This window comes from Henckelia pumila, chromosome 2 (genome assembly GCF_033568475.1).
Source record: "Henckelia pumila isolate YLH828 chromosome 2, ASM3356847v2, whole genome shotgun sequence".
Taxonomy (NCBI): Eukaryota; Viridiplantae; Streptophyta; class Magnoliopsida; order Lamiales; family Gesneriaceae; genus Henckelia; species Henckelia pumila.
The window spans coordinates 116,488,377-116,515,317 of record NC_133121.1 but is presented as its reverse complement, the minus strand read 5'-3'; the positions used below and the strand labels follow the sequence as shown (position 1 = coordinate 116,515,317).

General features: G+C 34.7%; 1 protein-coding gene across 1 annotated transcript; it reads left to right on the top strand.

The window, feature by feature from the left end:
* Positions 1 to 2,364: 2,364 nt before the first annotated feature.
* On the top strand, positions 2,365 to 24,989 carry LOC140882500 (nuclear pore complex protein NUP54). The gene is made up of 9 exons (XM_073288550.1): positions 2,365 to 2,805; positions 2,910 to 2,963; positions 3,150 to 3,209; positions 3,342 to 3,440; positions 23,346 to 23,411; positions 23,483 to 23,569; positions 23,806 to 23,907; positions 24,062 to 24,208; positions 24,689 to 24,989. The coding sequence occupies exons 1-9, from the start codon at positions 2,437 to 2,439 to the stop codon at positions 24,797 to 24,799; spliced, it is 1,095 nt and encodes a 364-aa protein (XP_073144651.1). The 5' UTR covers positions 2,365 to 2,436; the 3' UTR covers positions 24,800 to 24,989.
* The last annotated feature ends 1,952 nt before the right edge of the window (positions 24,990 to 26,941 follow it).

Here is a 26,941-nt window from a genome sequence, read left to right as displayed (position 1 = left end):
TGTGTGTATATGATTATGAAGTTATGCTTATTCTGAAAATGATGATATATACAGCGTCCAAGTATTTGGCACTAGGCCAACATCTGGCATGCTACTTACAAACAGACCTCGACAATCTTTTCCAGATTATCACATTACCGAACACAAAAATATCGATACATTCCATCATTTAGGATCTGAGAACTTGTTGAGGGTGGGCATGATCTCAAGACTCTTGCCTCGAACTAACTTTCCAAGGCCATGTTCTGCATACTGTTCACCCTCTTCAAAAGTTCGAAGAACATTGGCAGCTCTGTTTTGTTTTGTCACCCTGAGTTAATAGGTAAATTTCAATAATCGATTACATTTAATCCAATTCATCTCAGCTCGTATCTGTGTATGTGTATACCTGACTTCAGGATTTGTACAAATATTTCTTACAAGCTGCATGCACAGCATATGCCGATCACTGCATCCACTGCTCCAAAAAGTGGATATACCTGCATGCCATATTAATGGTACAGCTAGCAGATAGTATCTATCTATGAAGAAATGATTGCAAAAACCAACATTACCCAGTCCTCATCCATTTACTCATTTTCTTGCAATTCTTCGCCCTTCGCCTTTTCTTGCTGGGTGGAAGATTCTTGGTTGATGGATATAGCTTTGAACAATCTTTGTTGATGAAAGTTTGGTTTGATACTAAAAAAATAAAAAACCAAATCTTTAATATTTTTTTTTTTCAAATATGGTACCTGGTTGAGAATTGACCACATTAAATTGGGAGAGTCTATGCTACTTCTGGAGGTATACTCCCACCTATACACCTTATTCCCTTTTTGTTTTTTCCTTTCCTGTTTTCTCTATCTCCCTTTTGGATCAAAATTGTCTTCTTGTTTTCTTTTCTTATTTTCCGTTTTCACTAATTTTATCTTCCTTTGCTAATTTATTTACTCACTCTTACTTTTAACCATGTCATTTTTATCATTTTTAACCATTAATATTTATAAATAAGATTTAATTTTGGATAATAAAATCAAAAGTTTCGAAATTTATATGATAGAATTTAAAAATTAAAAGAAATTTCTAATTACTAAAAAAACTCTAACTCTTTTGTAAACTATTATTTTTACACACAATTTATGTGAAAAAATAGATAAAAATTATTTCTAAGAAATATATATTATAAATAAATAAATAAAATGAAATTATAAACAACAAATTATTTTAAAAATTTTAAAAATATTATTAACCTAGACTTCTTTTAAACTATGGGGAGAAATTTTTAAAAAATAAGAATATTTTAGAAGTTAGAGTTTTTTAAGAACACACATAATTAATTTTTTTTCACTGTGATGGAAAATTAAAATTTGTGTTAGAAACAAAGTGAAAACAAACACAAAAAAAAACTACATGAATTTGAAGTTAAAAACAAATATGCATTCTCGTATAATTTTTGCAGGGCTAATTGCATTTACACCCCCTGTGAAAAGTCTAAAAGACATAAAACCCCCTAAGAAATATTAATAGGCTAATGCATCCCTCAGTTTTTTAAAATGTAGCACATTTCACCCCTGTGTTATACAAACTCGGGCATATAGGGTCTAACATACTATTAATTTTACACATGGTGTTTTATGCCTTTTAGACTTTTCACAGGGGGTGTGAATACAATTAGCCCCAATTTTTGCATTTATTGAATTTAGTTTTTTTAAATGAAGAATGCAATTTTATTATCAATTTAATATTAGTATCTTACATTAAAATTCTAAAGTTTAACAAAAACATTATTATTATGTTTTTGTATTCTTACTTTAAAATTCTAGTAAATATAAATTTCTTGTAATTTTTAAAATTTATTATTATAATGTCTTTTTGTTGACTATGGTAGGAATAACCATGGTTAGAACTTAGAAGTAAAATAAATTAAAATAATGAAATATTGATTTTTTTAAAAAATAAATTAATAAAAGAAGAGAAAGTAAGTGAAAATAAGAAAAAACACAATATTTAGTGACAAATCCATTTTTTTAAAAAAAACACTTATTTAAATGTATTTTTAGAAATTTGATTTTTTAACTTCTGCTTTTATTTATATTTAAAAAAAAATTTAGAATCACCTTTTCACATTTATTAGAACGTTAAAATTGTTAATATATTTTTTCAAAAACACTTTAAAATTAATTAAGTACTTTTTTAAGCTTACATATCAAAATCACCCACCTGTAGGCCGTAGTTATAAATTTTCGTGTTCTATTAATTTTTACGATTTAAGTAGTAAAATACTTGAGCAATCAAATTAAATATAAATAAAAATGTTATTTCGCTTTTGAAACTTCACATGCGAAGGATGTTATAAAAACCAGAAAACCTAATTTCAAAAAGAAAAAAAAAACCCGAATCAAGAACCTCCGAAGGGTCCTGAAGTCCCAAAAGCTCAATTTAGGGTTCCCAAAAATGTTCGGAGCACAGTCCTCGTCCTCCGCCACTACGGCCTTCGGCACCCCGGGATTTGGGTCCTCGCTCTTTTCGACACCTTTCTCTCAGCAATCTCATCCTCAGAACCAGCAGACTCCATCGATGTTTCAGACTCCTCCTCAACTGCAGCAACAGCTACAAACTCCTTCGCTTTTTCAGACCCCTCAGCCGCAGCAAAGCTCCAGCACCCCTTTCAGCTTGACGACTCCATTTAACGCGACCACTCAATCGCAGGTTACTCCTTTTAATCATGCTTCGCCTGCATTTCAGCTTTCTAATTCGCAGCTGATTACGCAAATGGCCCCCGTCGCCCCTCTCCCATTTTCGCTCCCTGATCGTGATATCCAAGTGAGGATTTTCTTATTTATCATAGTTTATCTACTGCATTAATTTGTTGTGGACCTATCCATAATACTTCTCTTTTTCCCTTTGTGATGTGCTTTATATTTTAGGCCATTGTGGATGCGTATAAGGAAGACCATGGGAACTCAAAGTATGCCTTTAAGGTATTGTTTCGTCAACAATTGCCGTTTTTATCAACATTCCAAGAAGTTCTAATGCAGTTTTTGTGTGATTATATTGGCATCAGACTTTTATGTTTAAATCCTCAGTTGGAGTTGTCTAAGTTTTAGGTGAAAAATTTACAATAGCTTGAACATTTTTTAAATTAAACTGTTCTTGTTGATTTGCAGCATCTATTGTATAGTGTGACTGAACCTCAGCAGAGGATAAAGCCTGCAGGTGTATCAGATGTGAGTGAGTGTAGTGTAATTACTAAACTTTTAGTCTTTTAGATATTTTTTACCTTATTGATTATTTCAAACATGTATTTACACATGAAAGCTTTAGGCAAAGTTTAATAAATTGTTTGGGCTGGCTGCCAGATTTTGTGGGCAGATGCAATGGGGAAGCTGGAAGGCATGGAAAGTTCATTATGGCCCCAGCTTGTGCAGGGGTTTAAAGATCTTTCCAACCGTCTCAAGGTACTTGAACTGGTCTTGAATTCTTGATTAATCTTGAAGTTGAAATTACTTTCATGAAGCAATTTTATGATCAAGAGGGCACATTTAGTGATGTGGGCGTGGCTCACGGGCCTGAATAGCAAGCTCGATTCAAAGTTCAAACTCAATCAAAGTTAAAATTTTTTGAACTTGAACTTAGTTATAGTAGCTCACAAGTTATCCAGTTTAAATACATGTATTATAAGTAAATGAAATAATATACAATTCATATTCTTGTTGTTATGTTTATAATAGTTTTGATCTCACGCACCTTTGCTGCCGGATTTTCGTGAGCAACCAGTGTGTTTTAGTAATTTTTTTAGAAATCACTAGTGTTTTAGTAGCCGCTCACGAAAATCCTACATACTAGGGTGACTATGGTGTTTGGGATCAAAACTAATATTTATAATAATGCTATTATTGTAAAATATTAATATTTTTATATTTATAAGGTTTATGAGCATGCTCAAGCTCACTAGCCATCGCCATGACTCGAGCATGTAACCATATTCATATAAAAATTTATATTATAAACCCAAAGTCGATGAGCTAGAACATGATTGGGTCGTCTACCCATTGTTTCTATAAGACACCGTTTCTATGGTCGATGACGAAGGATCAAATAAAACTATCCTATTCATCCTACGTTTGGTTTGAGTATTAAGACCCGGATTTAATACTCAAGCTATTGTACCTTCCACATTACTTATCATACTGTGCTGATGTGACGACTCATTCTCTTCCTTAAATTTCTCTACATACATTCCCATTTTCTTGGTTGTTTAAATAACTAGGCTTCAAAACTATTGACAAAACTCTAGAATTTTGCTATTTTACAGTTTTTTTGAACCTGAACTTAGCAAGCGAGATTCTTCAATGTAGATGCAATCCTGACATGTAGCTGTGAGGATTTTTACTCTAAAAAATCCATGAAACTGAGCCAAGGTGTTGAAACCACAATACTCAAAGAAATAAAGAAGAAAGAAATATGATAATATATATAGCTGAAATGAATGACAAACCCAAGAGGAAATCCTCCATACAAAGGATATGACTCCCTTCCCTAGCTTATTCTAGAATCGAGTCTCAACACTCTAAAAGAAAATAATTGAATGCCTAACTCTATTCAGCTTCCTCTTATATTTCCCTTTTCCCCTCCCCCAAGTCATTCACTCTAATTTTCCTTTATAATTAGATATAATTGTTTAGCCCAATCTATTTAAGGCCATGACAAAATTACTCCACTTCTAACTAGGCCCATTAGACATAAGTTCCTAACTATGTAGAATGGATAAGGGTACGAGTATAGTATCGGACACGACACAGATACAGCGCTACGGAAAATTTTGAAAATATAAGACACATTACGGCTATGATTCAAGAAATATTAAATAATATAAAAATATTATATATATATTTATATATATATATATTGGTTCTAGACTTTTAATGACTTTTGTGGAGTTTAAAAGTCTGGAGGTATTCAATCTAAACTTTTATATACTCAATAAAAGTTTAGTGGTATTCAAGATCAGTTTTAAAAAGTCATGTGGTATTCAAACTTGACTTTTAAAAACTTTATAAAAGTCTAGAAGTATTCAAAATGTCAATAGACTTTTACAGACTCCATGAAATTCTATTAAGTACAATAATTAAAGCTTAAGGTACAACAATAAAAAATCAATAATTTTCTTTGGTTCAACCTAAAGATTTGTATTGACATTTAATTCAAACTCACATATTTTTTCCATTTCTATTAAAATAGTCTATATACTAATACTAGTCTCATACATACTTATTATATTAAAAATAATATATATACAAACATATTGTTTTATTTCTAAAATAAAATAAAAAATCTTATCATTCATAGTTTTTTGAATTTTAATTACAAAACCTCACGAGATTTAAAATCATATTTATTAAAATTTTTAAATAAATATTATAATCCACGACAAAAAAATATAATATTTTATTGATCATAAATTGAAAATAACAATAATTATTTTTTATGATTAATTCATTATTTATTATATAAAATTTGATGTTATAATTTTTATTATAACTCAAAGTTTTCGATAGTGATTTTATTCACTTTAATATACATTATATTTATAATAATAATAATATAACTCAAAGTTTTCGATAGTGATTTTATTCACTTTAATATACATATATATTTATAATAATATGTATATGATTGATATATATTGACTTGATATATTAACGTAGTTTTAAAAATTTATTAACACGAATGTATTTATATATATAGATATTATGTAAATAAGGATACTATATAAAATTAAATATATTCAATTTTTATGGAGTTATATTAATTTCTTAATTACAATAAATTTAATACTACTTATCGATATTTGTAAGCCAAATTGATAAGTAAAATTTATTTACATTGATAGATAAAAATATTTTAAAAAAATATAATTATTTTAAAGAAATATAAATAGAAGTATAATTATAAGAAATAAATTAAAATCAAAATCATGAAATACAAAATTTATAGGGTTTTAGAAAAAGTTTACAAATGTCAATAAAAGTAATAAAAAACAAATCTACAAGATTCTATGAAAATCTTTAAAACTCTATGAGATTCTAAAAGTTTTTAGATCGACTCCACAAAAGTCTGTCATTTAAAAAAAGTCAGTAAATCTCTGCAACGAATACACCCCTAAATTTAGTATTAAAAATTAAAAATCCTAGAATAGAAAACCATATTTCAACAATCATAATATCCATTACAAACAAAAATTAAACAAAAGACATAACAAAATATAAAACACCAAATCCATCTTAAACAAGTAAACAAATCAAACATCCATATCGGTCTCATCACCAACACTGCCTTCGTCAGTAAATAAGACCGACTCCAATTCAGGTTCATCAAGAGACAAATTGGCAATTTCAAGGATAGCAACACCCTCCATGTCCATGGAATCAAATACATCTGCCCCGACATCCCACATTTTACTTTCTTCTTCACTATAATGTGGACTCCTCCTAGATAAAAGACGAAGATTATAGTGAACATACACCAAATCTTCCGCTCTTTGTGGTATATCTTGTTCCTCTTTAGTGAGTGTATGAAACTGTAGGTGCTCCAATTTCTCTCACAACAAGAAGAAAATGGTTGTCCAAGTACCTTCAAAGCTAAACTTTGAAGAGTTGGTGCAGAAGCATCATGGATAACCCACCACTTAGTTGGAGATATCAAACCTCGATCACGCATTGCATCATTATCTGAAAAATCATCAATGGGGCAAACTCCTCATTTACACTTCTTCATTCGGATGAATTGGAGTAATATCTTTCAATGTACTTTTTCCTTTCCCTTGAAACTGTCCCAATGAGGAGGAAGACAATTGGGAGATTTTTGGAGCCACTCATGGCTATAATACCTATATAAAAAGATTGATAGTTTAACATTATTCATGAACTAATATTTCGAATTTGCTAAAACTTAGATAGTTAAAATTTTTTAGAGCTTTACCTTGGATTCAAAGAATGCGCCAAACAATGTAGAGTTGTGTTGTTTTTATTCCATGGCTCCACCAGAATAATATGAACAACCTCATAAAACTTTAAATCTCCACTATGAGGCCCTTTTGAGATAACAACTCTCATTTTCTCTGTCATTTCATCTCTCCACTCATAGACTAAATGAAAACAAGGTTGATCAGTGTCTGCTTTCCTTAGCATCTCATAAATCGGACTTGTCAAAGCAAGTATATAATCAATATTTTCCCAAAATTGATCATCCAATATCTTGTACTTCACTGCTCTGGCCTTCACTACGTCATCCTCCCTGTACTGATCCCATCTTTCACTAATCACCATGTTTTAATGACATTTTTTGATTAGTCTGAACCTCTTAAGTTAAATGACAGTAGAAGCAAATCGAGTATCCGCAAGTGATAACATCTTCAAGTTTGAGATCGTTGAACACCGATAATCTCATATTGTGATTCATGATAACATTCTTGATCATTGAAGATCATTTACTAGTTCTGCAATCCATTTGCACTCATCAAAGACTTCTTTGTTTTGTAGAGAGTCAGTCGGTGCACAAATTTTTTTCAATATTTTTCAACGCAAGATTCAATGTGTGCACAACACAAGGAGTCCAAAATATGTGTGGGTACTTTGCCTCAACGAGTAACCCTACAACTTTGCAAACAAAAGCATTATCAGTGACCACTTGGACAACATTTTGATCTCCCACTTCATTTATGGCATTAATTAGCAACTTAGAGATGAAAATTTTATCCTTGTACTCACCTTCACAATTTATCGCCTTAGAAAACATAGGACCACTCTCACACACGACCATGATATTAATTAGCGGTCTTCTTTGCGCATCCGACCACCCATCACGACAAATACTAACTCCTTTTTGTTTCCAAGTAGCTTTTGTTGGCTCCAACAGCATTTCAATATGTGCTTTTTGTATCCAGGTGGAAGATAATCTGGAATCGTTCGTTGAGTAGCCAAACTAAAAGCACGAACGTACAACTAGCAATTCCAACGCCTTTTTGTTTTAACACGTGTGCTTTCACCCTTGAACATGATCTTTTGCACAGTTTAGTACATATGTTGCATGACCAAGTGACATTTCCTCCTTCACTTGCCTTTTCCACCTTGGTTACAAATTCCATAAAGGAGAATAATCATTAACATCCTCCTGTCCACTCTCATTTTGAAAACTTTCCATGGCAAATAAGCTGAAAATAACACAAACATATCGATCAATAGACTTTCCAACAACCTACTGCCTAGTGCTTACTGTACAATATTGAACAATAGACTTTTGTGCTAGAAACAACAATTAAGAAGACACAATTCCCAAAGCAAAAAAAAGAGCAGTGATTTCAAAAGGAAAAGAAGAAAAGTAAACGTACCAAAAACTGGAGGGCAGCAGCGGGCGGCGGCAAGTGGTGTTGGAAAGGGCGGCGGCGAGCAGTGGCGAGTGGTGTTGGGAATTTGGGATGACTGATGATCGATGGACGATGATGAAAGAACGAGAGCACTGAGCAGGAAATAATCGGGAGAAGAAAAAACGAAAGTACTAATTAGGGCTTTTTAGGCCCAATTCATTTTAGTATATTCATTAAATGGTCCTCAGAAATTTAATTCCTTTTCAATTTATAACCCTAGAAACTTTAAATTTTTGCAATTGAGTCCAAACGTATCCGGAAACGTGTTCAATCCGTGTCCTAGCCGTGTCCCACTGGTCAAACATCAAAAAAGTCGATGACACGGTTTTTGCCGTGTTCGACATGAGTATTTCCGTATCCGTATTGGACACTTAAAAAAAAAAAAATTCAGGCGTGTCCATGCTACATAGGTTCCTAACAACACCGGCCTCTTGAGAATCAGCCTTGTCCTCAATGCTGAACTTAAGAATTCGATCTTCAAAGTTTTTCCTCTGCTTGGCTTCACAGTTCCGATTTGTGAATCTCTGATGGTTAGTATGAACTTCCACCTTAATGTGTGACATGTTCACCACAAAACTGGTTGAGCCACAGGCCCACAACAGTCCATCTGTGGACCGTGCAAAGTCCTTGTGATATGAAACAATGCATCTTCTGCATTCAGCACCACTTTAGTGTCAAATAATGCATGCCCAATAGTAAAGATCTGAGAAAAATTCTTCAGCTGCCACAATTCCCATGTTATGGACCCAAATACTATTGGGCCTATATATTGAATAGAAAAGGATCAAGGCCCACATCAGGGCCCATTAGTATAATTCACGTGTAAGTGGAGAATAAAAGAGAAGCATAAAGAGAAGTTAATCATTCAGATATTATTCGAGAGATTTGTCACTAGCATTGCTAGGGTCAGGGGAGATTTATCCCTTGTACATAGTGATTTACTCTGGGTTGTTTTCTTTCAGCAATACATTTATATATATCTTCTTTGAGTTCATCGTGCTTTTGCTTTGTGAAATCCTTATTATTTGGAGTTCACAACATTTAAAGCAGCCACAAAATCATCCTATATCTTCTGGACAAAACCCTCCACAAGAGTTTTCTGAGCATGGAAGCTTGTAGGTGGGCCAAAGGCCCATTCTTCCTCCTTATCCGCTTTCTGTCTTTGAACAACCAGCTTCTTTTCAAATTCTTGAAGCCCTGAACACTTGTCTTCCTTTTCTTCAATTCCCTTTTGCAAAACGGTTAGGCTTTCCCGATTCCTTGTCCCTAGGCTTCGTTTATTTCCCACAGTGGCCGCGCCGCTACTATGCTTCCATCCTCCGGTGAAACGAGGACGCACTGGAGTATTTCTTCATTGTTATGGACCCAAATACTATTGGGCCTATATATTGAATAAAAAAGGATCAAGGCCCACATCAGGGCCCATTAGTATAATTCACGTGTAAGTGGAGAATAAAAGAGGAGCATAAAGAGAAGTTAATCATTCAGATATTATTCGAGAGATTTGTCACTAGCATTGCTAGGGTCAAGGGAGATTTATCCCTTGTACAGAGTGATTTACTTTGGGTTGTTTTCTTTCAGCAATACATTTATATATATCTTCTATGAGTTTATCGTGCTTTTGCTTTGTGAAATCCTTATTATTTGGAGTTCACAACATGATTTACTCTGGGTTGTTTCTTTCAGCAATAAATTTATATATATCTTCTTTGAGTTCATCGTGCTTTTGCTTTGTGAAATCCTTATTATTTGGAGTTCACAACATTGGTCCGACCTGCCGGATTTCAAGGAGCGCCGATTCACGATGGCCAGCACAGGAGCAGATGCGAAGTTTGAAGCTATGGAGCGATCGGTGTGGGGGTTGCAGGAGAGCATGTTGCAGGTGCAGGGTAGGCTAGATAGGATCGATCAAGCCCTCGGAGGCCTTAGTGATCTGAAGGTGTTGATGGAACGGTGGATCAAGGGACATGGAAAATTCAGGATTGCAACAGACCAACGAGATAATATCAAGGGTTTGATGGAGAAATTGGTGAATAAAAAATTTAGAGATGGAGCAAACCAACAAAGTGCCATCAGTGAACCAGTGGTGAAGCTAAATCATGAGTTGCTCGATCAGGAACAAAACGCTGAAGGAAAAGAGACTTACGAAGAAGTGCATTCTAACGCAATTGATGAGATTAAGCAAGCGGCAGAGGGAAACAATGACCCAGGCGAACTCTCTAAAAGCCGACGACCAAATACTGAAGTAAAGCTACCTTGGCTAGGAGACTATATGGCGGTGCCTGGATTGAAATCAGAGGCGCAGAGCTCCAATTTCTTTATGGAGTTGAAGGCTGACATCACACTGAAGAGGGAACAGATGCCTAACTTCACGACAAACATTAACACGATGAGCCCGAGATTCCTTGCGACATCATGGGGTCAAAGAAACTTCTGGAGAAGAATGACGAGCGACTTACCATGGAATTGATCAAACGTTACAGTGGTCGAAAAGCCATTACTGATGGACACACAACGTTGATCCAGGTACGCAAGAGAGTAAGGCTGCAAATCGTGAAAACTGAGGAGTTGATAGCGCAAGAGTGGGCTCAATAACATTGCATGGGTCAGGTGATTGATGGGCCCGAAGAAACTTTGAGCTGGACGAGAAATCAAAGCCCGATTAAAGTTATCAAAGTTGAGAAATTGTGTTTTGAATCTTTTGATGGTGAAGTAACCCTAAAACTAAGAGGGTTGTGCTATTCTGACCATATTGAGATTGGGCTAGATGACAATGGGCTTGTATACTACTGGCCCAAGGACTGCAGTATGTGTTGGGCCCAATCCATGTTCGCTTTAAATTTGAGCGAGACAAGTTCATTCGCTAGACGCCAAGGAAGAAGTACTCCAGTGAGTCCTCGTTTCACCGGAGGATGGAAGCATAGTAGCGGCGCGGCCACTGTGGGAAATAAACGAAGCCTAGGGACAAGGAATCGGGAAAGCCTAACCGTTTTGCAAAAGTGAATTGAAGAAAAGGAAGACAAGTGTTCAGGGCTTCAAGAATTTGAAAAGAAGCTGTTGTTCAAAGACAGAAAGCGGATAATGAGGAAGAATGGGCCTTTGGCCCACCTACAAGCTTCCATGCTCAGAACTCTTGTGGAGGGTTGTCCAGAAGATATAGGATGATTTTGTGGCTGCTTTATCGTTTCTTCTGGGTTTGATGGATTGGATTGAGGCCCAAGTGTCCACGGCCAACCATGGTGGCGCAACACCAGGCGAGAGAACAACTAAACGAGTTACAAATCCAAAGGCAGTGGAATTGCGCTATGATATTGAGGAAAAAATTATAGCCGATGAGTTTTATTATCATGCATTGGGTTTGGCTCGAACAAGGTATTTCTAACTGAGACTAAGAAGTGGGTAACTATGCAGTGGGTTGAGATAAAAAGTACGTGTGTTTCTCTATTTGACCCAAAGATGAGGTTGTATTGCAGTTATATTTGGTGCAAGTTGATGCAAGTAATTCTGATCCTTGTAACAAGAATATAGGAGGTTCCCGTATACGAGGTAATTACTACATTTGTTGCTGTTTTGGTCATCGGTGATGACAAAAGGGATCAAACTATCTTGAGGCATGCCGTTAAATTTCTGAATCTTACCATAACATCTAAGGTCCAGCTCTTACATTTTTCCGTGGAAGATGGAAAAGGTTTTTTCCCAGTTATCGTGATTGGAGGGATAATTGATGCTAACAAGAAATGGGTCAGAGGGAGAGAAATCACCCTTTCTAAGGATTATTTTCGTATGATCATAATTAATGGAGTAGTTGATGCAAACAGGAAATGGGACAGAGGGAGAGATGTCACCTATTACACTGAGGATGCACTTGACAAAAAAATGGGAGCATTGAATACTATGGAGAACGGCAAAACATCTCTTCCCAAAGTTTGGAATTTACTCTGCCCAGAAATTGCTTATTTCCAGCTAGCAGTGTGTTTGACAAATCATGCAAAGAAGTTGAAGTTGAAGTTGTCAACCAAAGGTTTTCAAATCAGAATCATGGTGCCAAGCAGAGGGAAAACCTTAAAAATCGACTTTCAACTCTTAGCCTTGAGGACAAGGCTAATCTTAAGGAGGGCAGTATTCTTATGGACCCAAATACTATGGGCCTATATATTGAATAGAAAAGGATCAAGGCCCACATCAGGGCCCATTAGTATAATTCACATGTAAGTGGAGAATAAAAGAGGAGCATAAAGAGAAGTTAATCATTCAGATATTATTCGAGAGATTTGTCACTAGCATTGCTAGGGTCAGGGGAGATTTATCCCTTGTACAGAGTGATTTACTCTGGGCTGTTTTCTTTCAGCAATACATTTTTATATATCTTCTTTGAGTTCATCGTGCTTTTGCTTTGTGAAATCCTTATTATTTGGAGTTCACAACATCCCATGCACAAGCTCTCCCCACTTCTTGTAGAAATGATAATTATGTTGTTAATCATATTTAATTTCGAGTCAGAAGCAAGAACTCAGTTTTTCCCAATTTCTCTTCGAAGTTATTAGAATAGGGCAAATCCTACAGTCTCACGGTTCCCCCATCATGAAGGTTCCAACTTCTATCAACAAAAAATCCCTCGGTGCCAACGTCAATGTTTCCTTCTCTTTCAGATTTTACAATTTGAAGGATCATCTTGTAATTTCTTCTTGTAGATAGCATAGCAAAGATCTTCAACAGCTTGTTCAATTTTCTTGATTATCTCATTGGCTGGACTTTTTGTAGTGAACCTTGTTTCCATTATGAATGTCTGCTCTGCGTAGAATCCTAAGATTGAGGCCTCTTGATGTTTCTAAATTTTCTAAAGAATTCTTCGAGAAAACTTAAATATCCACTACAGCCCTCAAAGGAGGCGACCCTTTTAACAGATTCTGTCCGATACCCACGATGCATAATCCAAAATTCTTCGAGAAAACTTCAATATCCACTACAGCCCTCAAAGGAGGCGACCCTTAACAGATTTTGTCCGATACCCACAATGCATAACCCAAAATTCTTCGAGAAATCCAATGCAGCCCTCAAAGTAGGTGACCCTTTAAACAGATTTGTCCATTACCCATGATGCGTAACCCACTGCCACACACTACTTTTGCACGAGAGATCATCGACTGTAATGAAGGAGCAAAATTGATGTCATCAAAGACACGGGATATTCGACCCTACGGAGGGGTTATTACTCCCTCTGCAAAATTGATGGCCATGATTGGGCCACACACAATTTCCATGTGGGTCCCCCTCTCCAAAATTGATGGCCATGATTGGGCCACACACAATTTCCATGTGGGATCCACATGAAAATTGTGGGACCCACATGGAAATTGGCCAATCATGGCTCTCAAATACAGAGGGGGTATTAGGTCGAAGGACTCCAAAGACGTATGCTCCCCATTGTAGGTGAGAAAAACTTCCTCCTCATAGGGACTGAAAGTCTCTTGAGTAAGATGCAAGCTGATATCAAGAGTCTAAAAAATAAAAATCTGCTTGAAGGAATTTGCTATGAATTTTTTTTCTCCATCACACTATCCAATAAGGATATTACGAAGTTCTTGATGAGAGGACCCAACAGTAGGACACGAAGCACATTCGCAAAATCATGATGCCTAGGTGTCCCGTTTTCGTTGTCACTCCACACCCGATAATATTTCAATCTTCCGCGTCAAATTTTGTAACCCTTCTCATGGGCAATTGAAAAATTGCTAAGGAGTTTGATTTCACTATTTTGCAATTCTTTCCTCCTTAAAACATATATATCCTCGTAGTTGTCGAGGGCGCAAAACCCACTTAGGCGCACAAGGGCCCTACAGCCTGAGGTGCACGGACACGGTGAGGCGCGCGCCTTACCGAAGAAAGGCGCACATTTTAAAAAAAAAATATATATTATCTTGGAATAAATATCTTAAAATATCAAATAATTAAATCACAATGTCACACAACAAAATAATCAAGTAACATGATTAGAATTCTTCAATCATCCCAATCAAGTTCATCTTCTTCGATCGAATCATCATCGTCCCCATAACTTTCAGACTTGTATTCTTCTTGGTCTTCATCGCTTTCTTGATCAACTTCAATTTCTTCTTCCCCTTCATCCAAAAGATGTGAAGTCGGCCTTTTTCTAGTTTTTTTTGGATTTAGATGTCCTTCCCTCGTTTGAAGAAGATGATGCACGAGATCTAAAAACGTAAATTTGTTCACCAACCCCAGACGCACGAGTTACATCACCCCATGCAAATCATTTTGTGCCTATTATATTTAATGAAGACCAGATCATTCAAACGCTTATGCTCCAACTTAATTCTTCTTTTCAAATGAAGCTGTGAAAAACGAAAAATTTTAAATTAAATTCATTCTTCATGAATCTGTCCACTATTCAATGTTAAAATTTAAAAACTTAAATGCTGAAACATACTCCAATTCCTCTCACGACCAGAAGCACTGCACGAAAGGTTGAGAATTCTCAAAGCAAAATCTTGCAATTGTGGGGATGTAGAACCATAAGCCAACCCCCATTTAGCTGTCAAATGTAATATCCGAATTTTCAAAATTCTAATACTTCGAGTTTTCAACATGTTATGATCTCGATTGTAAAAAACAAGAATTTACATGGTGACAATTAATTTCTATGTCTAATGGCCGGTCATAGTACCGCCAAAAAGCCCATCAACGTTTTTATATGTTGAGAGTTGATATGTGACTTTATCTTGAAGGTGAATATCTTCACACATCTTTTTAATACACGCGTACAACCCCTTCATAATTTCAACATCCTTTCTTAGGACTCGCATATAAGAATTCCGGGCTCAAAAAGTAAACCGTTGCATGCAAATGCTTATGAAGCTGATCCGTCCACTTTTTATCAATGATTTCAAAAATCTTTTTGTACTTTTCTTCAATGTTGTTGAAAGCCAAAGCAGTAGCCTCCTTAGCTCAATCCATAGCCTCTTATATATACCCCATTGCAGGTTTTTTTTCACCATCAACTAATCGAAGCACTTTAACAGTTGGGCCACCAGCTTTAACGACATAAACATGATTCCAAAATGAAGGCATCAATATAATCTATGTTGCACGTGGCCAAAGCCTTGGCATCCACAGATTCCAGAAATATTGCCCCTCTTGGACAGTTAACCAAAAAATTAACTAAACTTCTATTTTTTCCGTCAGTTCATCCATCAGCCATCAATGAGCATTTCCATATTTTCTGTAGTTTGCCTCGTACACTTTCGAAAAAAAGTTTTATACTTTGTATTTCTTTATTTAAATAAGTTACCCTAACTTCATGGTAAGTTTGGGGCTTCCAATCAATAGTACAATAAGTTGCAGCTTTACAAAATTCCTTAAAGCTATCATACTTTACTTCGTTGAATGGAATACCTACATCGTACATCCATTTGGCAAAATATTGCAACACAGACTCTCTCTCTCTTTTTTGAACTTTTTCATATTTCTTTGAATCTTTTGCTCGATTTACAACTTGATCCATATTATTGACAAAGAAATAATCATGTGGACCAACCGTCTTTGTCTTTTGACTTGAGAAAACAGGGGGATGACGGCGGAACTCGCTGTTGAACTTGTCATTGATTGTTTCCCTTTTCGAGGGACTGGAATTGGAAACACATCATCTTCCAAATTTTTCAATTGCTCAGCAAATTCATCAAAATTAGGATTCATGTCCATTTGCTGCTTGACTTCTTTTTTTTGGACATGTAAACTTGAATTTCAGTTCTGACAAGCTAAGGGCATTTTGGACATGCTTTGGCATTTCGATGGCCTCCAGCAATATGTTGCTTGAGGCAAAAAATTCCTCCCTTAAGAGTTTTGCCACAAAAAACACATTGCACGGAATTAGTGTCTTTTGGATTGATTAATTTCCCATAGCTTCAGCCAGGATCTTTTTGATTGTCCAAATTTTCAGAAGTCGAAATTAATCCGGAGAAAAAATTACAACCATGCATATGTATATTATTAAAGTAGGGATGACAGCGGGGCGGTTTTGGCCAAACCCGGGACCCGCCCCGCCTAGAGGAAATCCTACCTGCGACCCGCCCCCGCCCTGCCCCGCTTCCTTTTCAGCCCCGTCCCGCCCCGTCTTAAAAACCCAGCGGGTCCAGAACTTGAAGCCACTAATTGATCATACTTCTGTAATGTGGCACTCAAAACATGACCAGTAACACAAGCAGATCCTACAACCACTTAACTTCTTGCACTCAAGCTAGTTTCCCTACTTTCATTACTTGATTGGTAATCCATCGATAAATCATAAAAAATTTTTCCTAATCTCATCTACCTTAAATTGTGATCTTTCACCATAAATTTGTGAAAAATAAAATTCAACCAATCTCATTTTGTACCTCGGATCTAAAACTGCAGCAAAACCCATCATTATGACAAGATTCCCAATATTTATCATACTTTTCTTACATCTTTGTTGCCATACACTGGATCATCATCTTTGGACTATGCACCCACTTATCTCATTGTAATTTGATATCACAAATATTTGGAAAATAAAAATTAGATGTGGATAAAGAGTATCAGAAAACAGTTCAGTCACCTCGTAAAATATCTTCTACTTATCGCAGATTTCAATCACATTCTCCCAATCTTCATCAGTTAGAACATTCTTGTACAGCTTTTTCTCGACATTTAAGTCTTGGAAACACATCTCGATATATTATTGCAGTTTGTAACATCAAAAAGTAGAATTCCAACGAGTTTTGCATTTAAGAGATAATTTTTTGGCACAATCAATTACCAATTGATGCACAACTTTCTCAAATTTTTTTACTCTAGGAGGCGAGACAGTCCAATATATGACAGTCACGTATCTTCTCTATCTTCTCAATTGAATCACCTATTATTTCCAACCCATCTTTCACAATCAAATTGAAGATATGAGCACAACAATGGATATGAAGTACCTTTCCGTGCAGTGTCAAATCTTTTCTTGGGATCTTGTCTAAGAGAAGACGAATCATGACATCATTGGTTGTGCAATTATCAGTTGTGATTGTTGACACTTTTCGATCAATATTTCAATCCAAAAAATATTCAACAAGCTTATTAGCTAGAATCTCTGCAGTGTGTGGTGCCGGAATATACATAAATTTGCACACTAATTAAATATTATAAATATATTTCTTGTTTCAAAATATAAGTACTTAGAAATAAAATTGAACATACCGCAAGATAACACTTTGTAGTGTAGTGTCCATGAATCATCAATAAAGTGTCCAGTAACTGTCATGAAACCTTTCTTAGTATTGTTTGATGTCCACATGTCAGTTGTGAACGCAATTCGGCACGTAATCTTGCCCAATAATTTGTAGCACTTGATCTTCTCCTCATTATAAATTTTTAAAATATCCTTTTTGAGGGTATTTCTTGACATCATAAAACAAGGTTGGAGGCTAGCTACAAAATCTTGAAATCCCTCACGATCAACTATACCAAGTGCATAATCATGTAAAATGACCATCACAACAAGCTTATGCCTTGAATTGTCTTCGCTGAAAATATGGGTAGTCAAGCCCGAACTTCAACTACTTTTCTTACCTGCCATCATAAGATTTTGGCGAATAGCCATTTTTCCGGAACGACTTTTACAAGCACTCTCATAGACTCGTAATGCTTTATCAAATGTGAAGTTCCATGGCTTGCTGGATCTTTAAGGTTTTGCAGTAGTTACACTCTACGAATCAATCTTCACTCTCTTATAGTGGTTCCAAACATCTGAAGTGTGCTTCCTTTTACCACTCTTGTCAGAAATATCAAGTTTTATATCATCACCATCTTCATCATTCTCACAAGTAATTTACAACACATTATTACTTTCTCGAGGATTTATAGACGTGTCTTCAGATTCCATCTATTAACAAACAAACAAATTATAATAAAAAAACTAATAAGTAATAACTTCCATTTTTGTTCAATTTCAAAATATTTCATACAAGGACATCATACTATACACCTTTACAAATTTCGTAATGAAGCTGAATCACCGATGAAGCTTGATGGAGCTGATCGCGTTTCTCCCCTACCAGCTGCTGAAATTTGACTTCAACTGCCCATTTTTCAGTCAACGCCTCACATACATGAAGAGAAATAAATCGGTTAAGACGCTGTTCTATTAAAAAAATTCCTTGCCGGACGAAATAGCTTGACAATTTTTACTAATTTCAAAAGGAGAAACAATCAATTAGCTAGAATAAATTACAGAAAACTTCAGAATCTAGCCTTGTTTTAACTTTCAAAATAATATAATTAAGCAGAAAATTTGATGAATATAGTTTTTAGCTAAGATATTTATTCTTTTACCAAATTCAAAAAATAAAAAAGACCTGTAAATTTATCAAATCCTATATAAATTTATTCACTGTTTAACATATATATGTACCCCGAAAGAACGAAAATCCATAAAATTCCAATCTGTACAAGAACTAAATCTATTCAACAATTAAAAAAAAAACCGAAATGGTTATTAACAAAAATAAAAAATAAAAAAATTCAGATAAAGCACAAGTGCATAACCAGATTGAGAATTTGAGATTGCAAAGTTGATTTATACAAGCCCATGAAATGCCAAATTTTGATTTATACGAATTGGAGGCAGAAGACAAACCAGCCCACAATTAACTCGAAATGCAAAATTTCTGTAAGGGTTCTCAAGAAACCCAAGAAGCTGCAAACAAATTTAAATTAGGTATTTATTTCTAACCGGAGTCGAGTTTGGAAAATGTACGAAGTAAAAAGTTTTTACCTTATTTCTAACCGGAGTGAGGGGCATCTGGCGAGATTGCACAAATCTGAATGACTGAATCAAACGTTTCAAAATTATTCAGATAAGAACAAGACTATGAGAATAGTAATACCAAAGAAAAAAGGTAAAGAAAGAGCTTCTCAGTTCTCACCAAAGACGAAGATCTCGATTCTCGAAGGCTTCTGGAAAAATGAAAATCGCTCGACGGCTGGAAGGAGAGCAAGAGGGTAGAGGGAAGACCAAATATGGCGTGAATAGAGAGGGTTGGGAATTAGGGCATTTCAATTTTCAACGTTTTTGTATTAATATTATGTGTATATATATTTATTATTATGTATACTTATTAATATTATTTGTTATATAATATATATATATGTATAAATCCGGGGCGGGTTGACTCAAACCCGTTACCCGGCCCGGGACCCGTTTGACCAGGTTTTAACAGGGCGGGGTTAAAACCCGGCCCACTGTCATCCCTACTTTAAAGTCAAAAAGCGGCTGCAAAACAAGTCTTTGTAGTTATCATGTCTCTCTGTCCAGTAAACTCCCTCGTCATGCTCAAAAGCTGTGATCTATTGTAATTATAACTATTCACCATCAGTGCCCGTTCATGTAATTTTCTGAGTTGAGGAAGTTTGAATATTTCCTCGCGCATCAAATCTAAACAATGAGTTGCACAAGGAGGAGTTCAATACAAGCGTGGAAATTTCTTTTCCAAAAGACGTCTTTGTCTGACAATTTGTTCAACATTTTTCAAAAAATAAAGGTTAATAGGCCCGGTTTGTTTACACCTTTAACATGCTCCGGACATTTCGGACAAGCTTTCACATTTCTATTGCCCCCAACTAAATGTAGCTTGTGTCGATAAATCCCACCATTTGTTTTTTACCACAAACGATAGCATACAATATTTCAATTTTTAGGTTGAGAAAATGTTGGATAATTCCAAGCAATATTTGTTCAATTTGATGAAATTGTTGTATTTGACATGGTTTAAAGTTTAAACAGCTGGAAAATCAATAAAAATGACCTATTATAATAAAAAGATGTAACAGTAAAAATATTTTACAGAAATTTATAAAATTAGGGTTTTAACAATTTCAGGCAGCAAAGAGAAGGGGAAGACGGCAGGGGTGGTGAGAGGCAAGACAACAATCGAGGGTATAGTTTCGGCTTAATATAATATTTATTTATTTTTAGGCAGACTTAAAATTGCACTTTGGAATTGCGATTAATGCTGTGCTGCTTCTATGAAGCGCAAAAGCGAGCGCTTCGCGCATCAAAACGAAGCGTGTGCTTCATAATCCTGCTGCGTGTTAGGGACTGAAATATAGTTGTGGGCTTTAGCCCTTAATATATCTAGCCCAAACCTAAAGAGGGGCTAAGAGTGACAAGGCCTGGGGAGAATGAGATAAATACGTGAAGAAGAGAGTGGTGGTGGTCATTCGGTTATTCGTGTTCTCAAGTATGGAGACTAGCTTAGACTAGGGAAACTAGCATTAGCTAGGGTTGGCTGTTTGTATGTAGGGAGTGTTTTGGAGAGCTTTTACTTATTTAATAGTGATTCTAGTAGATATTATTTTGAAGTTGGTGAGAAGTTGAAGTAGGGAGTGTTTGGAAATAGAAGTTGAAAGCTAATACAAGCTAAAGTTTAATGTTTGGAGAATAATTGTTACCAAGCTTAATTTTTTAACTAAATGACAACTATATCCTTATTTGATTATTTAATTTTTGATACTCACACTATAAAAAATGAGTTTATTTATTATTTTACATTATGAATTTTGTATCAAAAATATTTTATTTTTTATAAGATACTTGGAAAAAAAATATAAGATTAATAAAAATAAAAATACAAAAAATAAAAAAATTTGTATAAATATACAAGATATGTACAAAAATGTATGAAAATACAATATATATTATTATATTTTAATAAATGCTTGTAATAATAATGTAAATTTTTTTAAAAAAAATTAAAAAAATGCTTGTAATAATAATGTAAAATTGTAAAAATATTTTTTTAAAAAAAATGTAATAATAATGTAAAATTAAAAAAATATTAAAAATAATAATAAAAGTATATGTAATATGATAAGTTTACTAAAGGTATATATATGTCAACTTGTAATTTTATACTTTAAAAAAAAAGCAGAAGCCAAAAAAAGCATCAAATTTTAGCTTCTTGCTTTTGGGTAAAAGTTGTAGAAGTTAAAGCAGAATTTAACATTCTATGCAGCTAAAAGCTAAGAAGAACTTTGTAGAAGCTCTTCCAAACACTCTCATAGAGTTCATCTATGGGAAAAGTTGTTCTCATATTTCAGTTTATAATATCAAAATATATTTTAAGTTTCTTTGTGGTGTTCATCCAATCAATACTTGTTAGATTACTGTGAATTTGTGGCCAAAGAATCAGCATTCTAACAATTGGTCCGACCTGCCATGGCCACTACCAGTTTTGAAGAAAAGGTTTCATCGTTTCATGCATCAATGGATTCCGTTCACAAAAAACTTGCTACATCACTTCTCTTGTGGAGCAGTTGCTGCGAGATATATTCAAGGAATCAGGCCACCAACAAGCCTCCCACGAGTCACAGGACGCAACCTCTGCCCAACATGAATCATCGAAGGAGCCATCTATGAAAATATGGGGACTGGATGCAGTTACGAGCGAGAAAGAGTTCACTAGCCAAGTAACGGACTTTAACAAACCTGCTGTCGAAAAGGAAGCGTTACCACAACTCGCACATGAGGAGGGCGAAGATAACTCCGTTGAACAAAGATGGATCTGGATCAGGGTGTAGAAATCAAAAAGTATCCTTCATCAGCGTCAAGGATGAACTCGGAGCTTGGGTTTCAGGGAATATTGTTTGGGGCCCAGTCTTACTGAGTCTGAGAAAAAGTAAGGAGATGAAAGAAAGGTAAAGAAAATGGCTTAGAAGACAGATTTGGCGAGAAGAAATTTGTTAAAAGGCCGCTAGACTTTCCTCAACTTGAAGGGATTGAGCGCAAGGGATGGAAATTCATGTCGGAATACTTCTTGGAGACCAATCTGAGTTTTCCAGTCGTACACCACCCAAATAAACGCCTCGTGAGAAAAAAAACAGACGACCCAAGGATTCCGATGGTTGTAAAAGAAGGCTCCGATCAAGGCACAACCTCCTTGGAAATCTTTTGCCACATTGAAAGAAGGGCGGCTGGTTATGGGGCTGCAGCCTGCAGATCGTAAGATGTGAGATCAGCACAGCCAAGGACTGGGCTTTGGTTGACTTAGAATACATGTGCTATTGGTTTATTAGGCCCATGGACAATTGGGAAGCCAAAATAACCCATGGACCATTGACAATTAATTGGGCCCAATTGCTTGGCACTGGTATTTATACTGTATCGAGGAACGTCAATTAACCAAGCGTCAGCCCTACGTGGTGGAAGACGAAGATGGTGAAGTATTGCCTAAATACCAGCGCAGAGATGCCGTTGATGAAGGCTTCAGAGATAAAAGGACAGGGGACTGCAATTCCCACATGTCAGGGCTTACAATGGATGTGAGAGAAGTACTGTCAGGTGTGAATATGTTGACTCAGGTAAGGGATCATATGGAAAGGCATAATTTAGGTTGTGGAAGACGAAGAAAATGGTGAAGGATTACTCGAATACCAGCACAGAGAGGCCGTTGATGAAGACTTCAGAGATAAAAGGACAGGGGACTGCAATTCCCATATGTCAGGGCTTGCAATTGATGTGGGAAAAGTATTGTCAGGTGGGATTATGTTGACTCCGGTAAGGGATCGTATGGAAAGGCATGATTTAGGTTGTTTATCCATATGTTTGTTTAGTAATTAATCTCATTTCTTACCCAAAAGAAATGTAGAATAGAATATGTGAATAGATAACGAGGAGAAACATGCAAGCACTAAAGTAGAGGGTATCAATCAATGGAATTCCATAGGGGTAAAGATGAAAGATTTTTCCCATTGAAATCTATTTTCTATGATTGGATGGAAATACTACATAAATACAAATGTTGTCTGGTTAGTGATTTCATACGTGTTTTACCAAATTATTTGCTCGTGTCATGTTTGTTCTTTGGTTATGTCATTATGACCTTTTATCATTGAATCTCATTCTATGATGATGCAGCTTCAAGACGAAGTCATTCTTTCGGATTCAGAGAGACTGAGGATGACTCTGAACAATGTCAAGATGGTGATATCTTGTCTCCTCTCTCTCACCCCTCCCCCCTCTCAGTGTGAATCTCTCTGATTATATTTACACAGCTCCAAAGGCATTTTCAAGCTGACACCCTTCCTTGGATTCAAAGGATGCAACAAAAAGAGCAAGGTCTACAGAGGCGCCTTTTGAGGGTGGGAATAATTTTGTGGAGCTCTATTGCGATAGTAGCATTATTTTTTGAACAGCATTTCATTGCGGACTGGACCGTTTCTAATTGTCATCATATTTTGATAGTTTAGTTTGCTAAAATAAGGAAACTCGCATCTTAATATATAACCACTCCAACTGAAACTAGTTTGTACTTCAGAGTGTTTCGTCAAATACCTTAAGGTTTCCTACTGTAATGCTTTGCATCTGGTCTATGCAGTTAATGAGAATAATCGAGTCACTTGAGGGTAAAGGCTGTAGATTGCCTCTAATGAAAGGGGAAGCAGAATTAGCTGAGAAGCTTGCTATGATTACTAGACAGGTTGGTTGCCTATATGTTCTCCTACCCATTGTATTCTATCTGCTATATCATCTATCTATGTATCTATCTATATATACTGATTTTAATCAAATGTTTTCTGCTTTAGAATGAATGTGAAGATTTATCTTTCTGACTAATGAATGCAATTCACCAGTTGAAGGGATCGGGAGCAGAACTAGTGAGAAGAGTCCAGAATCTGCTCACCTTATCCCGCCTGCAAGTGGATGGCCTAGATGGTGGCTCGCTTTATTTTCCAGGATCAACCAAAATTCATGAGCAAAGTCTTGCCGAGATGCAGGAGGTGAGCTGGCTTAATTATATATATACAGTTTTGTTATGCTGCCCACTTTTCGTGCCCACCTATGAGGTGGCACTCATCCATTGGATGAACCATTTGTTTATGATTCATCTCATCCATTGGTATATATATATATATATAGTCCCAGAAATTAAAAAAATAAAAATAAAACACGCGGTCGCTAACGAAATTCTTGTGCATTAGAGTGTGTGGGATCGAAACTAATATATATATATATATATATATATATATATATATACACAACTTAGATCACCTGCACCTTAGGGTGCTGGTAATCTGTTTGCGACCACTAAAATAGTGGGTTTTTTTTTTTTTTGGCACCACTTTTAGTGGTTACACAGATTTTCCTGGGGTGAAGGTGATCAAAATTATATATATATATATAAAAGAATATCAATTTATCTTGTTGCTGTTCGTTATTCTTTTTAATATAATTTTTGTATTTCGTTTTTTGGGATATAGATGTTGCAACAGCAGACGGTGGCTATTGCTAGGCTTGGCAATGTGCTAAAGCGAGACATACGAGATACAGAGATTATAATGGCCGAAGATGCAGAAATGTCTCAAAACTAACTCACGCATTCCCCTTGAAAGTTATGTTTGTATTTTGCTTTATCTTATTTCCAATTTTGCTCAAATTGACAAGACTATTATTTCTATATAGCGGTTGCAAGTTACTTGAGATTTTAAACCCAACTTTAGTGCGAGTATATTATTGAAATTTGTTGATTTCAAAAGGGGAAAATTCTGGTTCATTCTTAAATATTTGGACGCATTCTCGGTTCATTTCTAAATGTTTGAACGTTTTCGGTTTGATCCCAAATGTTTTTCATAAATGTTTTTATGTTTTCGGTTTGGTTCCAAATGTTTTTCATAAATGTTTTTATGTTTTCGGTTTGGTCCCAAATGTTTTAAAAAATTATCAGTTTAGTTCTAAATGTTTTACGATTCAGATTTCGTCCTAAATATTTTTCAAAAATTTTCGGTTTGATCCTTTCATCTACAAACAAAGCGTGATAAAAAAAAAAAACTTACAAACAAAAGTCAAAGTTAAACAAAATAGAAGCTAATAATAATAATAATAATAATAAATGAATAAGAATGTTTTTCAATTGAAAATATAATATAAATTATGAAAAATAAAATTATATAATAAATAAATAAGTGAACTGTGTAATCTTATAGTTAAAAGCATTATCAATTACAAACAAATAAACATATGTTTTAGCAAATAATTAGTATTATTTATTTCACAAAATATTTGAAATTTTCAACAAATTTTTCAAGAGAAGAATACTTATGGTTAATAATTGAGAAAATATAATGAATTATTTGACCATCGTTAAAGTAGTGATATGAAATTAAGTTTTATTTAATAGTAAATTTTTCTCAAATACTAATTTTTTAAATTATAAAAAGAGTTCTAAAAAGATATAATTTTTTTCCAACTTCAAATTTTTTTTTAAATGTGCAAGCATCATGAATGAGAATATAACAAAATTAATAAAAATGTGAAATAACATCATTAAATTTTAATTCCTCAAGTTTCGTTTATTTTATTAAGTTTTTATTTTGTAGCTCATGAATTTAATATTTTCATTTTGAAATTGTGTAAAATTGATTTAAATTTGGATAAAAACTCTAATAAATTTGTGTTTTATTTACAAATTGTTTAATGTTAAATATATAATAAATAATATAAAACTCAATCATAAATAATATAACACTACGCGGTGTTAGTTTTAACACACGAGTAGATGGAAGGATCAAACCGGAAACTTTTGAAAAATATTTGGCACGAAATCGGCAATGTAAAAATATTTAGGACTGAATCGAAAACTTTTGGAAAAGATTTAGAACCAAACCGGGAACGTATAAACATTTAGGACTGAACCAGAAACTTTTGAAAAATATTTAAGACCAAACCAGGAACGTCTAAACATTTAGGATTGAACCGAAAATGTGTCCAAACATTTAGGACTGAACCGGGATTTTGCTCATTTCAAAATAAAAGGTACAAAATTAATCATTATAATGAGATAATAAAATAAAACACAATAATTAAAGCTTTCATAATTAATAATAACTTATTTTCCACTACTTGCCAATATTATAATGAGATAATAAAATAAAACATAAAATCAGTGTTTTAAAAATCGGACCGAACCGGCCGGTTCGACCAGGAACCGGTCATTGGTCCAGTCCGGAATACCCCTAAAAATCGTTTTAACGGTTCACCGCTCCCGGTCAAGAACCGGTCAAAACTGATCGAACCGGTCAAGAACCGGATAAGAACCGATCCCAAGAACCGGCCAGAAAACCGGTTGAACCGATTTTCGAATTTTTTTTATTTTTTTTAAAATTGTTTTTTTTTAATTTTAAAATCTTAATTTAATATTTTATTTTATATATGTACACATGATTATTTGAAATTTGTACTTCGTTAAAAATATTATTTTTCTATTATTATATTTTTTTAATTAATTTATTTATTTTTAAAAACATAGTATATATAACTATAATTAATATTTTGAATATATTTATATAGTTATTTATTTTTTAAACTTTGATAAATATATTTTTGTTTATTTATATACTTCTTTTAGATTTTTAAAATGTAAAAGATATTATTAATTATATTATATTATATAAACGGTTTTCCGGTCCGACCGTTCGGTTAAAACGGTCGAACCGGTTGGACCTTTTTTAAGGTAG

Bases quoted from the DNA above. Each gene is read 5' to 3' on its own strand.
- LOC140882500 (XM_073288550.1), top strand. From the start codon at position 2,437: ATGTTCGGAGCACAGTCCTCGTCCTCCGCCACTACGGCCTTCGGCACC. The intron at 2,806-2,909 runs GTGAGGATTTTC...TTTATATTTTAG, and splicing joins TCCCTGATCGTGATATCCAA to GCCATTGTGGATGCGTATAA. The intron at 24,209-24,688 runs GTGAGCTGGCTT...TTTGGGATATAG, and splicing joins GTCTTGCCGAGATGCAGGAG to ATGTTGCAACAGCAGACGGT.